Raw genomic sequence first — 15,693 nt, 5'->3', positions numbered from 1 at the left:
GGCACACAAGTCACAGAATGGATGTTGAAAAAGAGGAATTGCTGAATGTAATTCTCAATCCAACTGAACCAACATTTTCACACAATCATTGTCTAAGAACAGATCCTTCCAAGTCTGTCAAAAACGAAGGAGTCTGGTGCCTCCGAGAGTACTGTCAGGTACCGAGACAAACAGACATTGTCACTGATTGGAGCTTTGAAAGAGGAGACAGTGGCTTTTGTTTAAATAGGTAACTTTCTAATCTGGGAAGACAGTTGTCATTGATACTGCTGTTATGGTTTAAATGACAACTGTTTATTAGAGCCTGGTCACTTCTCCTGGTGATGGCCATGTGGATATTGTAAGTATGACTGATGGTAAGAAAAGGGAGATTAAACAGGCCAAGTTAGAGAGGGAATTCTGGTGCAGATTGCTTGTTCACATCTTCATCTGTGAATGGATATAGCTGCCATAGTTTATGAACTGAATAGTTAAAAATCAACACTGACTGGTTTCAGATAGCACACACATGCTAGTTGCACTCTGATTGGCTATGCTCAATTGTGTGCAATTCAGACTGGTTTTTTGTTGTTCTATTAATATGCAGAACATCCAAAGCAATTAATGAAAGACAAATCAAAATGATGGTCCATTTTACTGGTGTTCATCCATCATCCCATTTCCTCCCCATATTTACATCAAACTCAAAAATGGCCCAAACAACTTTAAAAGATCCAGAAATCTGTGTCTCATCCATGAGATGATAGAACATAATTCTAATGAAGTCAAAATCATGTAAAGCATAGAAGGCATTCTCCATAGTCTGGTGACCTATCCCATGCTTTGAGTTAGGAACTGTGGCATTTACATTTCAAAGACAAGTCCCATTTAAGTGACACATTGAGCTTTAATATAACCCAGTGAAGCTAAATACCACAAAGCTCAAGTAAAGCCATCCACAATGGAACATTACATAGGTTGTGCATACAATGATAAGGAAACAGCATGGTCTGACACTTAGTTCATGACAGTGACTAAATATAAAAAATTAATAATGAAGATTAAGCAAATAAGAGTGTCAAGTGGCCCATGTCATTTCAGAAAGTGGGGAATCTACTGGTTAGCATAGTAAAGACATATAAGTACTAGTATATAATGCAAATCAAAATGAATGTAAATAAATACTTGTCAACAATTATGACCATAAGGTACTCACCCATTTTACTTCGAAACATTTAGCCTTAAAACTGAGTTCAAAGTGTAACAGTCCAAAACATAGTAAACTTAAGAGCTGGTAACATAATTTTCAAGTCAGGTGATATATGTTAGAGAAAGATTTGGTAGCTCATTATTGGAATACCTTCCTCTTCTTTTAATTTTTAACTGCCTTTCAATAGCCAAAGGACCTTCTAACTTCATCAGCCAGCATCTGTCTGTTTAAAATTTCAGGATTAAGTCTTGCTGGTGACAAAAGATCATTTTTGGCAGCTCCAGTTCAATCTTCTGTTTGCTAAGGCATGCTCAGGACTATTGGGATACATGATCAGGACTATTGGGATATATGATCAGGACTATTGGGATTTATAATAAGGACTATTGGGATTTATGATCAGGACTATTGGGATTTATGATCAGGACTATTGGGATTTATGATAAGGACGATTGGGATATATGATTTTATGACATAAATGTTTCTGCAAGAGTTTGAAACTGTCTCTTGGATACATCTGATTCAGTGCAACTTTCTTTTTAAGGAATCACACCCTTACTATGGCCTCCCCATCACTGACTCTACTAACACATCCACTAGGTCCTCAGCAATCTTTACCATAGTGATCTGCAATCATCTCAATGACTAAGGCTAGGGACTATAAGTTGGCTGAGCAAAGCAAGTTTTTGCTTAGGAATTTCCAAAATCTCAGGCCTTCTCCAGGATAATATCAGTCAATACTAAAAAATGACTATGTTAGAAGTGAATCTTTGCAACAATTATGAGATTTTAATACAATAAATGACACAGGACCAATTGTGTTTGTGGCCATTTTCTAGAACATGCCAAACAGATTTCTGGAAGTGATAGATACAATGTTACCTAAACTGACAAACATCAAAAGGCAGGAAAAAATATTATAATGGTATCTTCATAAGGTATAAAATTTGAAATAGTATACAGATAGGAAAGGCACATTGTTTTTAATATTTGTGGGAGGGGTTGATTCAGGATGTACCTGAAATTAAATTCCAAACATAAATGTGACTGAGTAAAGCATCTGACAGATAAAAGGTTCGGATATTTTACAAAAATAACAACTTTCTATAGCATCAATAATCCCCAACATAGATATACATAATAATACATACTGCATTATTTATTACCTCAATTTCTTTAAACTGTGATTCTTCTTTGGCCAGTTTCTTTTTCTTAGCCTTGTCAAGTTTGGAAACAACTGGATTAAGAAGGCGATACTCCACACTCTCAGTGTCAATTTGGAAATCTGGATTTTGAAACATGGCAGAAAACCTGTCGTCCTTCAGTAAGTTGGTTGCGGCAACCTTCTGCAAAAATATCACAACAATATTTAGTAAATAGCACTCAATATCAAACAAGGAAATGTGCAAAACTGCGTAATGGCTACTAAAACGATTGGTAATTCAAAAGCCCACTAAACTAAAAATAAATGCAGAACATGAATGAGTTATAATCAAATATGGCATTCCTCTGCTATCATCGCTCTTCAACCAACTGAAATAGTAGTCCACAACAGCAACAATGTACAATAAACAAAACAGGCAATGTTTTACATTTCACAGGGGGCCCCGAGTGGCCGAGTGGTCAAAAGCGCTCTCCGTTACGGATCACTGCCATCTCACCTCTGTCTGCGTAGGTTCGTGTCTCAGATTCAGCCAATGTGGGTATGTGAGAAAGCTTGCCAGTAGTTTCTCATGGGTCGGTGGTTCTTTCCGGGGTTTTCCCGGGTTCTTCCTCCATCATTAATACTGGCCGCCATGTATAGCCTATCGTGTGCTGAAAAATGGCGTTAAACCCTACAACAACAACAACAACATTTCACAGACATGACTATTTTCACCAAATTTCTATTTTTAGCATAATTAGCATACACACAGATTCAATATTTTTGAATCAAAATTCAATTTTAGTGGGATTTTCACAGATGTAAAAATTGTAATTAAAGATAACTGACTAAACAAATGTCTCTTCAAAAATAATATATGTGGAATAGTACTTCATCTTTTGCTGATGAATATAAATGCCAAGGTAAAAATTATGACAATAAATTAGTACTAATATCCACAACAGAAACATAAATACTGATATTACAATCTTTTCAAAAACAAAAGGGATTAAAACTGTTGGAATGATTCAAATAATTACCCCTTCTTTCCTGGTTTAGCAATGTTTATTGTACATTTCTATTAAGATCTCATTTATTATTTTTAAAATATTTGCATTTGAAGAAAACAAGAAAAGTAATTTTCACATTCAGTTTTTCTCTAAAAAAAATACACCTGACTTAAGTAGTCTGTAAATAACATGAATTCTAATTTAAAACTTGTCTTAGGTAGGCTGTAAATAATGTGAATTCTTAAAATATGTCCAAGTTAGCTGTAAATACTGTGCATTTTAAAACTTTAAGCCCATCTTGGGTAGTCTGTAAACATAGTGATTTCAATAACATTAAATTTGACATGGGTTTCTGTAAACACTGTTTTCTAAAACATTAACCTTGACATGGGTAGTCTGTAAACACAGTGATTTCTATAACTTTAAACTTGATATGGGTTGTATGTAAACACAGTGATTTATATAACTTTCAACTTGACTTGGGTTGTCTATAAATACTGTAAATTTTAAGACTTCAAGCAATCTTGGGTTGGTTGTAAATAATGTGAATTCTAAAACGAAATGACTTTGTTAGGCTGTAAATGCTGCTGATTCTAAAACTTTAAACTTGACTTGGTTAGGCTCTATATATTGTGAATTCTAAAACAAGACTGGAGCATTCAAAAACTAACTTCAACTGGTTAGTCTGCAAATATTCACTTTTAATTTTAAACTTGTAAATACTTGTAATTCTAACATTACACATGACTGCAAATACTGTGAATTGATTAATTTTTGAGGATTTGACTGTGGTTTGGCAAATATTACATACCAATCAGTATTTACATCTGCAGATTGTTTTCATAGAATGGTAGCTGATAATGTGTATATTCCTATGCAGTTATTGTGCTGCAGATATTTTGAAAATAAACATGAATTTTATATGTCATCAACTTGGCCACTGCCAAATTTACAGTGTGGTCTTAATTATCCAAATCTCTGGATTTTCTTTTCTTTCTTTGTCTGTATATATTACATTTCACACGTAAGTGCACGCTGCATTCAATAAAATGCCTTTCTTGATGCAATGTTGAAAAGGTTTCATTACCTTCTTTTTCTTTTTGGCTGCTGGTTCTGTTTCCTGTTCCTCCTCTGCCTCAATCAACTTCTGGGCCAGCTCTCTGTTCACCTTTGGCAATTTCTGAAACATAAAATTGCCATGTGTTACACTAATAATAATGGGATGACACATTTTGCTAGGATAATATTAGGATAGTTATTGAATAAAGATGGTACTAGAATCAAACTGATTTCAACTACACATTGAATCACTTATCTTGGGGCCCTGGATGACCTAGTGGTCTAATGCATATGCCTTTATAAATCACTCACATATCTCATCTCTGTCCGCACTGACTTTTGAGTATCAGGCATGGTCCAACATAAGTATGTGAGAAAGCTTGCCAGTAGTTTCCTGTGGGTCAGTGGTTCTTCTTAAGGTTTTTCTGGGTTCTTCTTCCACAAAAATACACTGGCCAGCATGTATGACCTGTCATGTGCTGAAAATTGGCATTAAACTCACTAAAACAAAAACAAGTTACTTCCTCATCTGATGTGTCAAAGTTCAGGAAAACAAGAGATCTTTTTTTTCTAAAACAATATTTTATTTGGCTAGACGAGGCATACCTAAAAAGAAATTAACTTCAAAAGTGAGGTTAATCTAGGCTGTGGACAAACTAATGGTCATACAGACATAAACACATAGACACCATAGTGATTACTATGTTGAGTTTCCATCAAGCTGTGCTCATTAATTACTGACAAAACATGAACTTACTCATGTCACAAGTCAAAATTAGGAGAAAAACTAAAATAAATTAAACATTTTTTTGACAAACTACACTCATAAAATTCAGGAAAATAATATAGCTTTTGATCATTTATTCAGTCTATGAGAATTCCTCTTTTAGCCTAAAATTCACCAATGGCAAAGACACTAACCCTTGTGAAAGTACTATTACTGCACCAAATGCCAAATGCAGGAATGCATACTTCATAACCCTATAGGAAGAGAGAGCCCAAAACTTGTGAACATTTTATTCAAATTTGTCAGTCATGATCCATTACAAAAAATGAGACAAAATAAAATAAGATACAAAATTAAAAGCCCAACTAACCTTGCTCTCTAATTTACAATGAGACATTATGTCAACAGAAAAACATCAAGTGGTGACTTTATCATCTCTTAGAGAACCTTGCTATCACTACTTTATAAATATAAATGCCATACAGTCTGTGCTTAAAGGTCAAATATGGTTGGTTTCTATTTAAAACTATATCTGACTCTACAATACCTTAACACCCCCTATACAATTTCATTATAAAAGTTCCTATTGCTTTGTTTCTGAATGACTGCATTTAAACGTATGACCCAAATAAATTTTGACAGGGCTATTACCCGCCTGTGGTGCAAAATTTATGTATTATTATATGAAAGAACTTGCTAGTGTGGAGATTATAAACTGAAGTGAAATGTGGAAGGTTATGGCAAACTGTGGTCCTGAAGAAATGATAATAAAATGATACGACAAATGCAACTACTACAATCGGTATGCTCAATGATAAAATCCAGAAAATGGCATAAATTATTTAAAATTTTTTAAAGAAGTATGAAAATACCATCCATTTCACACAGACACATGATCCTTGCATATGTTCTAACTTTTCAATATATTTAGGTTTAAAGCGAAATTGAGAAAAAAAATCAGATCAACAATTTAGTCAATAATAACTCATCAAAACTAAATTGCACTTATTCAAAATGGTTCAATGGGGACAATGTCCTGTATAAAAATTTTTGATATTTGCAGCTCTTATTTCTCCATTTTATAACAACATAAATCAATGGTTTAATAAGGATGTGTGTATGCTGTTCAAATCTCTGTACCCTAAGAAAGGTAATGACTTATTTTTCAACATTCCTCTTTCTCTCATTTGCTGGTTCACCCCCAATGATGGCCTAAATGATACATCTAAGTCCTTTAGATGGATTTATGATGAAATGATAGTCCGTATCATAAAATAAACAGAATGAGTGGCATTCCTATACAGAAAGGTCTTCATATTACTTCCTTGTTTCACTCATTATAACGTGTAAATCCCATTTAATACATCTATCTTCATTTGAAAATGAAAGAAAACAATACCCCTTTTCTAATTTTGATCACGCTTGTGACCATATACTACACATGTATCATCAATTAACTTAAGTGTAATCAATACACTTTTACATTAATTAGTGCTACCCAGCTTGTTCTATAATGAAGTCATACATAACTGCAAGCCACATGTTTATCAAAGATGGTAATGCAGTCAGTAATTTTGGATAATCCAAGTTTTCATTAACTATCACTATGAATTTCAGCAATTTGGGTGGAGTTAAACTTACTGGAGAAATGGATTTTGAATCTACTCATAATGTTCTACCAAGAGCTTGACATTTTGAGTATATTCTCCATATATCACCTTTAACAAATGAATTAACAGAGGTAGAAAGAGATCAAATGTAGTATGATAGGTTTAGTAATTTCATGATCAGCATAAATTTATTTTCTATTTTTGTCTGCTCATACATCCATACTTATTAGTCATTATGTACGGCAATCAGGTAATATCCAACTTACCTTAACACTGACTCTATTCGCCCTCTCCTCTTCTATTTTCTCCCTGATCTTTTTCTTTCTATAATCTTCATATGCAAACGGCTCAGCCAGTGCCTTAGCCTGGGTAGAGAATAAAAACAGAAATGCCACTTACATCTCGAACAAGCAGAAAGAGATTTGATAAAATGTTTCTTTTCATTATGGTCATTGGGTAATAAATGAGAACTTAATTCTTTAAAAATTCATTAAAAAAAATATGTAAGCAACTTCATTATGTATGGCCAGCATGAAAGCTGTCAGTGTATTAAATGCTCTTTTAAATAAAACATGGCTGTAACTGATCAAATAAGATAAGAAGAGCTATTGATCAAATATATTTTTTGTTTACCAACATAAAACTTTAGCAATGATCGTGACTTCTTTTTTTTGGGGGGGGAGAGGGGAATTGATTTTAACAGCTTTGACAAATTCACAAAAAAAGATTAATAATTTATTGCAAATGGAATCTGAAATAGAAACCAAATAAGTTCCAATGTGTATCATATAAGAGCAATTTGCCACTTCCATACATCTGTGACATTTGGCATTGGAAGATCACTGTATACGCACCAAAGACAATATACGGTGTTATCAATACCAAACTAAATGCATTCTAAACAAAATAAATACTGAAACCAACTGTTAGCCTTCCAAAGTTATACCATTGTCCAATTTTGAATAATGATCAGACACGGGACCTGAGATCATTCGGATAAGCATCCATTTGACAAATCTGAAAAATCTATAAGACCAAGTTATCAGAATGTTTCTTGCAAATTCGTGCACAATGAGAAGCTTCTTTAAACTTTAGCTGTATTACCTTGTGATAGAGTCGCATATCAATAAAAAATCCATGCATGTATGCCCTGAGGAGACTCGAACCAATTAGATGTGTCAAGCCTAGCTCATCAAGCTCAGTGCGAGTGACGAACTTGTAGTCATCATACACTGAAACATAAATATTAAAAAGAATAATATTCACAGTATGCAGTGACTTTGATGTCCCGTGTGTGTGCATGCGTGTGTGTGTGGTTTGGTAAAAATTTTATTAACAGCTGTTGCAGTAAAAAAATAAAACAAACAAGTCCCATGAAGGGAATGATGCTTTAATGGGCAAAAAGAACTTCCAGAAATTCAAGATAAGACCATTGCTTCCTTTTAACTGCTGAATATTGAAACCATCTGCTGTGGTTGACATACTGAATGTCAGATTATCACCATTTTCATTAATGACAAAGTAGACAGTGTTAGATTTTATTGTGAAAACTCCATGTCAGAATGATCATCCATTCAGGGGGAGTGGCGACAATAAGATTTTCATGATAGCCTTCATGGCACCGTATTAAATTTGAAACTGATACCATTTTTATTTAGGACTATCATAATGAATCGACCAGTGAAAAGCCAATGTTGATATAGTCCTCAATTTGGAAGAAGCAAAGATAAAACAATCCTCAAGATAGCTACAATGGTGGCCATATAAAGGATTAGTCGTTTTCATTTACACCGAAGTATACCATAAGAACTATTCTCATGAAAACCCCATGTCAAAATGAATCTCCCTTTAAGAAGAGTAGCTAAAATAGTTTTTTAAGATGGCAAAAATACTGAGCATCAAATGAACACCATTTAAATTTAAGACATTGCAAGAAGTCTTTTAGTGAAAACACCATGATGATAAGATTATTCCTGCATTCAAGCTGGTCAATGTGGCAGCCATATGAGACCCCTGATCAGCACTATTTCATTTAGGACTGAGTAGACATCATTAGAAGACTTTTTGTGAAAACTCGTGTCAATATGACTTTCCATTCACAAGGAGAATCAATAAAATGATTTTCTGGATGACTGCAGTGGTGGCCATATTGGATTTCAGACAGGCACCATTTTCAATTAGGACTATGAAGACATCACACAAAGTCTTCCAGGGAAAATCTCATGTTGATACAAAATTCCGTTTAGAAGGAGCAGTGATAACAAGATTTGAAGATGGCCATGGGGTAGTGGCCTTATAGGATGTCACATTAGCATTATGTTCATTTTTTTACCAACTGGACATAATAAGACTTCTTTGGGCAAAAACCCAGTCAATATAATTTTCTGTTCAGGAAGAGTTGTGATAAGAAGATTTTCAAAAAGACTGCTGTGAAAGCATAAACTGGACTTATGATTGGCAGCATTTTTATTTAAGACCAACTAGACATCATAAGCAGTTTTTCAATAAAAAAAAACCTATACTGATATGACCATCCATTTAAAAGGAGTAGCAATAACAAGATTTTCAAGACAGCCACTGGTGGTCACATTGGACCCTGATCTGCACCAATCTGATTTAGACCAACTGGACATCATAATACATCTTGTAGTGAAAACCCCAAACTGACATGACCATCCATTCCTGTGGAGTAGGAATAACAAGACTTTCAAAATGGATGCCATATTGAACCTCAGAATAGCATCTTTTTCATTTTAGGACCAACCAGACATCATTAGCTGTCTATTAGTGAAAACCCCAAGTCAATATGACCATCCACTCCAAAGGAGTAGTGACAACAACATTTTCAAGGTTGCCACCTATGGTCTATGACCAGTATTGATAAAAAATGGGGGGGGGGGGTAGACAGAAAACAGTTGTATATTTCATCTATTTTAACCATATATAGCTACAGGTAGCTGAGAAGTAATCAGGACTATTCTTTCATGTTTTGTGTTGACCTGAGCAATTAAAATTGAATGGGTGTTGATGTCATTAAGAATGTTCTTCTGATCTTCCACACCTTTACAACACAGTCATTAAGAAAATTTAATCCCATTAAAATTATCTGGAAGTATTTACAACACAGTGACGAAGAAAATTAAATCCCAGTAAAATTATCTGGAAGTATTTACAACACAGTCATGAAGAAAATTAAATCCCAGTAAAATTATCTGGAAGTATTTACAACACAGTCACTAAGAAAATTAAATCCCAGTAAAATTATCTGGAAGTATTTACAACACAGTCACGAAGAAAATTAAATCCCATTAAAATTGTCTGTAGATGACAATGTCTTTACTATTGTGAGACAGAATCTTCAAGGTAACTAAATGGAAATGTTTGTCATTTTACTGTTAATGGGTATGGGATGACCTGGTAGGATTAACATTCAGACACAGCCCATACGACAAACAGTGCATCAGTCTTAAAAAAATTGTTTGGGTTAACAGCATTCATACAAGATTGTAAATTTAACTTCTGACTGTCTTCTTTTTACAATGGAATATTTATTCACTTAATTAAAAAAAATCATCAAGAAATTTTTAAAAAATATATTAAACATACACAAAAATAATTTCGACAGGTTTCATGTTTAACTGTCTTTGTTTTGCTTGATAATTTTGTTCTTGATTAAACTAGAAAAAATACAGTTAAAAATTAAAGAGATTTATTTCCATGGTAAAACATTTGCTAAAATATTCCTGATTCAAGAAAAATTTACCAGTTGGAAGTTCACTTTCCTCCAATTCTTCAGTCAAATTGTCAAGAAAGGAACACCATTTTGGAGCAGTACCCAACGCCTGAAAAGAGATGTAATTAAGGCAGGTATGGTCATGGATCGAATGTATGATGTAATACTAAATTTATCTGCATAAAATATTTCATTACAAGGCAGTATACTGTGACTCCCATGGACAGTATTATAATCAGGGAATGCTGTATTGTTAAGCGTTCGATTCAGCGACAAACATTTCTGATTTTAGCTTTAATCAATAATAATAATAATAATAATTATAATAATAGTAATGTGGACTTAGTACAGCCCTTAATCTTTAGAAGCAATAAGTGTTTACAATATTTGCAAAAACAGAGAAACATATACAATGACAAGATTACAAAAACAAACATTATGAAACTATAAAACAAAACCATGCTGACAATAATTAAGGAAGTAAACATTATTAAGTCTTTAAATCTCTTCCTGTAGTCAAAACAGGTGAGTTTTAAAAGTATTCTTGACTGAGGTCACAGTGTCCTTGTGTCTGAGATCAATGAGCAATTCGTTACATTTTGCTGGGCTGTGGTATGCAATAGAAAATTATCCATATGACTTTGTTTTAACAGTGGGAACAATGACAATACGAGAGTTGCAATGGACAACAGGCCATACCTTAAGCTCATCATGTACTTACAGTCAAGTGAGCTAAGAAGAGGGGATATTTCTAAACATGTACTTGCAGTCAAATGAGTTAACAAGAGGGGAGATTTCTAAACATGGACTCACAGTCAAGTAAGCTAAGAAAAGTGGATATTTCTAAACATGAACTTACAGTCAAGTAAGCTAACAAGAGTGGATCTTTCTAAACATGGACTTACAGTCAAGTGAGCTAACAAGAGTGGATATTTCTAAACATGGACTTACAGTCAAGTGAGCTAACAAGAGTGGATATTTCTAAACATGAACTTACAGTCAAGTGAGCTAACAAGAGGGAATATTTCAAAACATGGACTTACAGTCAAGTGAGCTAACAAAAAGGGATATTTCTAAACATGGACTTACAGTCAAGTGAGCTAACAAGTGAGGATATTTCTAAACATGGACTTAACAGTCAATTAGATAATAAGAGGGGATATTTCTAAATATGAAGATGAAATAAATGAAGGCTGGGATTGCAAATATAATGCATAATTTGTCCACATTCTGTGGGTTTTTACTGAGAATATGTATGCATATAATGTCTTATGGCACCTCATCACAAAGGTAGCTATGTATGCCAACTAAACATAAAATTTGAAAGTGTCATGATGAAAGGCACACAAATTTAGGAAGATAATACCTTCCAAATACATGTGAACGTAAAGTACAAAAGGATAAAATACATAATGTAAAGATGTTAAATTTAGCATGAATCCTGTCCTAGGAATAAAACCCTGAATATAATTAACATAGACTTACCGGTATGTAGTATGTAAGGACCTTTGGTGCCTCATTGGCCATAAATACCATTCCAGACCCTGTGATCATACACAAATCATTTAGGTTTGTCCCAGGTTCTACAGCTGTGAAGGGCTTCCCCTGTAAACACAAATAGCTCATAAACAACTTCATATGGGATATAAAGGATGGTTAAAACATGCAAATCTTGCCCTTTTTGGTTTATTCCTTTCAGGTACTGGCCACGTTAGAAGTAAGAAAATGCTGATTTCAAAAGTTGATGTTTCAACAAATTGAAAAGGATGAAAAATATCGTAACCCCTCTGTAACAAACCTACAAGACTGTTGGTGTTACCAGAAACAATTCTGACCAATGCCTCCAGTTCAATAAAGATTTCCAAGTTTGAAATAACATTTATACATGTTACTCATAATGCTGAGTCAAATTTATAACAGAGAATTGGGAATACATTAATATTGGAAGATTGATGATTGGTTCATCGAGTCTATCAGACTTTGATTATTAAACAGTTACAGATATTTCCTCTTAATGTTCACAGAAAATGCAACATTTCCGTTACTTAAAGAAATGCTGCTTTCATCACATGAAGTTAAACAGTTTACTGGTATACTTGCTGTCTGCTATGCACAGATGCTGCCAGGTTTTTATCTAAAGGGGGTGGGGGTGGGGCACCCAGCCATATATCAATATTTACAACACACTTCAATAGCCATCTTTCTTCCTGGTCCACTCTGTTATAAATCATATGAAACAAATATTTTTCAAATGTCACCTCTAGGTGTATATGCATTAATCTGATGATTGTTTCTGAGCTTAATCTATGTATGAATATTTTCCTATGCTGAGATCCCCCTTTCACAGTCTGCTGTCCAAAGGGGCATATACATAGCAAGCTTAGCCAGCTTGAACAATTATAGTTTTACCATCTGCTCTGAAATAAGATTTTTCACTAACATAAGCTCACTTTGTTAAATGTGTTTTGCTGATGATTATGCCAGATTTCTAATCTGCTCCATAATCCTATATTATGGTTTCAAGTCCATCAATACCACAGTGTCCTTTTCAGGACAGAGATATTTTGATCAAATAAATATCTTCACTTTTTAATTTCATTTTAGATTCTTATTTATTCAATTTATCTAAAATGTTATAGGTCTATATAGCTTTGTAGCACAAGATCCCGCAGCACACAAATGTTTTTGTTGTTGTTGTTGTTGTGGGGTTTAACGCCATTTTTCAGCACATGATAGGCTATACATGGTGGCCAGTATTAATGGTGGAGGAAGAACCCAGGAAAACCCCAGAAAGAACCACCGACCCACGGGAAGCTACTGGCCAAAACTGTTTGAGAAAAGAATTGAAAATTGCACTGGAGTCTCTAATTTTAAAGTTGTATTTTAATTAGGCTTGTTATTCTGCCTTTTCTACATTCACTTTTGAAATACCAATGAAATCGGGTTGACCTGCATGCTGTCTCATTTTGTCCATCCAGCATATAAACTGGTCTAAGTTTTGGGTTCAATATCATTCAGTGGTATCATCATTAACATTTTCCCTGCTCCAATAATCTGATATAGTTCATAACTTCAAAACTTATAATCATCATTACTATCATTAGCCAACAAAATCTTCATCAGAAGATGATCCAAGTCGGAAGAAGCCATTCGGGTGACCTAGGTAGCCATACTTTAAACACACATTTGTAAAGCCTCCTTGATGCAAGGTTCAAGCTATGATAAAATGCTTGTTCCAGGGCCCAATGTGCCAATGCAATTTACTTTAACAACCATTCATGTCAAGCCAAAGAATCCAGATGAGTATGCATTTTACAAACTGACGAGACAGATGTCATGGCAAGTACCACAAAACCTCTACTGACAGCATGACATGCTTAACATTTACACAATAATTGTATACAATGCAGAGTTGTTGTTCTTGTTGTTGTTCTTGGGTTTAACGCCATTTTTCAGCACAAGATAGGCTATACATGGCGGCCAGTATAACTGGTGGAGGAAGAACCCTGGAAAACCCAGGGAAGAACCACCGACCCATGAGAAGCTACTGGTAGGCTTTCCCATGTACCCACACTAGCCGAGCCTTGGACTCGAACCCACGCAGAGGTGAGATGGCAGTGATCCAGAACGGCAATACAGAGTACATTTATGCACAACATTAAACTAATTTTGGGAGTACTCATGCATCTATGTTATCCATGTGCACGAATTGATACAAATTCTGCATGATTCCCGTATTTGCATGTCCTGACAGCATCTCTGGCTATGTTACTGTGCTTGGGTTATATTTAAAATATGGTTATTCTGATTATAAAATTTGTGACTTTTTTATGTAAATGTATCCCTGAAACTTATGAGACTGTTATTTATGTAGTTTATTTCCAACGATGTCTAAAGTTAAATAAGAGTCCATCAAAGAAACTGATGTTTTCCTGTCCAAATATATTTTTCAGGAATTCAAGATAATACCATTTCTTCATTTTAACTACTGAGTGATAAAACCATCTGTCATATTTCTGTGCAATATAATTTTTTTTTAAATTAGCCACTGTGGCAGCCAAACTAAAAGTAAGATTCTTAATATTTCCTTTCTTGAAGACAAGTTAGACACCTTTAGATGACAAAACCCCATGTTGATATGATCATCTATTCAGGAGAACCAGTGTCAATATTTCCAATATGTTCATTGTTGCAGTTATATTCGGGGTCAAATTGGTATCAAATTTCATTGTTTATTGTTGCAGTTATATTTGGGGCCAGATTTGTATCAAATTTCATTGTTGCAGTTATATTTGGGGTCAGATTGGTATCAAATTTCATTGTTCATTGTTCCAGTTATATTTAGGGTCAGATTGGTATCAAATTCCATTGTTCATTGTTGCAGTTATATTTGGGGTCAGATTGGTATCAAATTTCATTGTTCATTGTTACATTCATATTTGGGGTTAAACTGGTATCAAGTTTCGTTGTTCATTGTTACAGTTATATTTAGGGTCAGACTGGTATCAAATTTCATTGTTCATTATTAACTATATTTGGGGTCAGATTGGTATCAAATTTCATTGTTCACTGTGGTAGTTATATTTGAGGTCAGTTTGGTATCAAATTTTATTCAGGAAAAGCTAGGTATCATAATGTGTCATCTAGTGAAAACCCTTTGTTAATACAACTTTCCATTTTGGAGTAACAATAACAAGATTTTCAATGATGACTGACATGGTGGCCATACTGAATTGTAAGATCTGCATAATTTTTATTTAGTAATGCCTAGACATCATAAGAAGTCTTCTGATAAAACCTCATATCAATATGACTTTACATCGAGGAGGAGTAACAATAACAAGTTCAAGATGGCGCTGTGTTTGCCACATTGGATGCTAAATCAGCACAATTTTAGGACCAAGTAGACCCCATGTTAATATGACTTTTTGCTCAGGAGTAGTGATAACAAGATTTTCAACATATCTACTCTTTGTGGTAATATTGGATGTTCAAGCAGAACCATTTCCATGTAGGACTAACCAGACATCATAAATAATCTATTGGTAAAACACTATATTGATATGACCATTCATTCAGAAGGAGTAGCAATAATACAATTTAAAAATGGTCACTGTGGGAGCCATATTGGATGTTCATGCTGAGTTAGTTTCATTTATGACAAAAATAACATCATAAGAAGTCTTCTGGTGAAAACAACACATTGATATGGCTTTCCATT

General features: G+C 34.2%; 1 protein-coding gene across 1 annotated transcript in view; it reads right to left on the bottom strand.

Annotated features, from left to right (window-relative positions):
• Positions 1–15,693, bottom strand: part of LOC149797168 (nucleolar protein 10-like) — a 65,863-nt gene that overhangs the window by 12,923 nt on the left and 37,247 nt on the right. Inside the window, exons 11-16 of the mRNA XM_089961852.1 lie at positions 11,958–12,077; positions 10,503–10,581; positions 7,844–7,971; positions 7,006–7,104; positions 4,431–4,523; positions 2,356–2,535 (exon numbers count right to left, since the gene is read on the bottom strand). Coding sequence (XP_089817978.1) covers positions 2,356–2,535; positions 4,431–4,523; positions 7,006–7,104; positions 7,844–7,971; positions 10,503–10,581; positions 11,958–12,077 — 699 coding nt within the window. The remainder of the gene's footprint in view (positions 1–2,355; positions 2,536–4,430; positions 4,524–7,005; positions 7,105–7,843; positions 7,972–10,502; positions 10,582–11,957; positions 12,078–15,693) is intronic.

Source organism: Sinohyriopsis cumingii, chromosome 6 (assembly GCF_028554795.1).
Source record: "Sinohyriopsis cumingii isolate HCF-2022 chromosome 6, ASM2855479v2, whole genome shotgun sequence".
Classification (NCBI taxonomy): domain Eukaryota; kingdom Metazoa; phylum Mollusca; class Bivalvia; order Unionida; family Unionidae; genus Sinohyriopsis; species Sinohyriopsis cumingii.
Note: the sequence above shows the minus strand (reverse complement) of the source record. Positions and strands in the feature narration are given on the sequence as shown.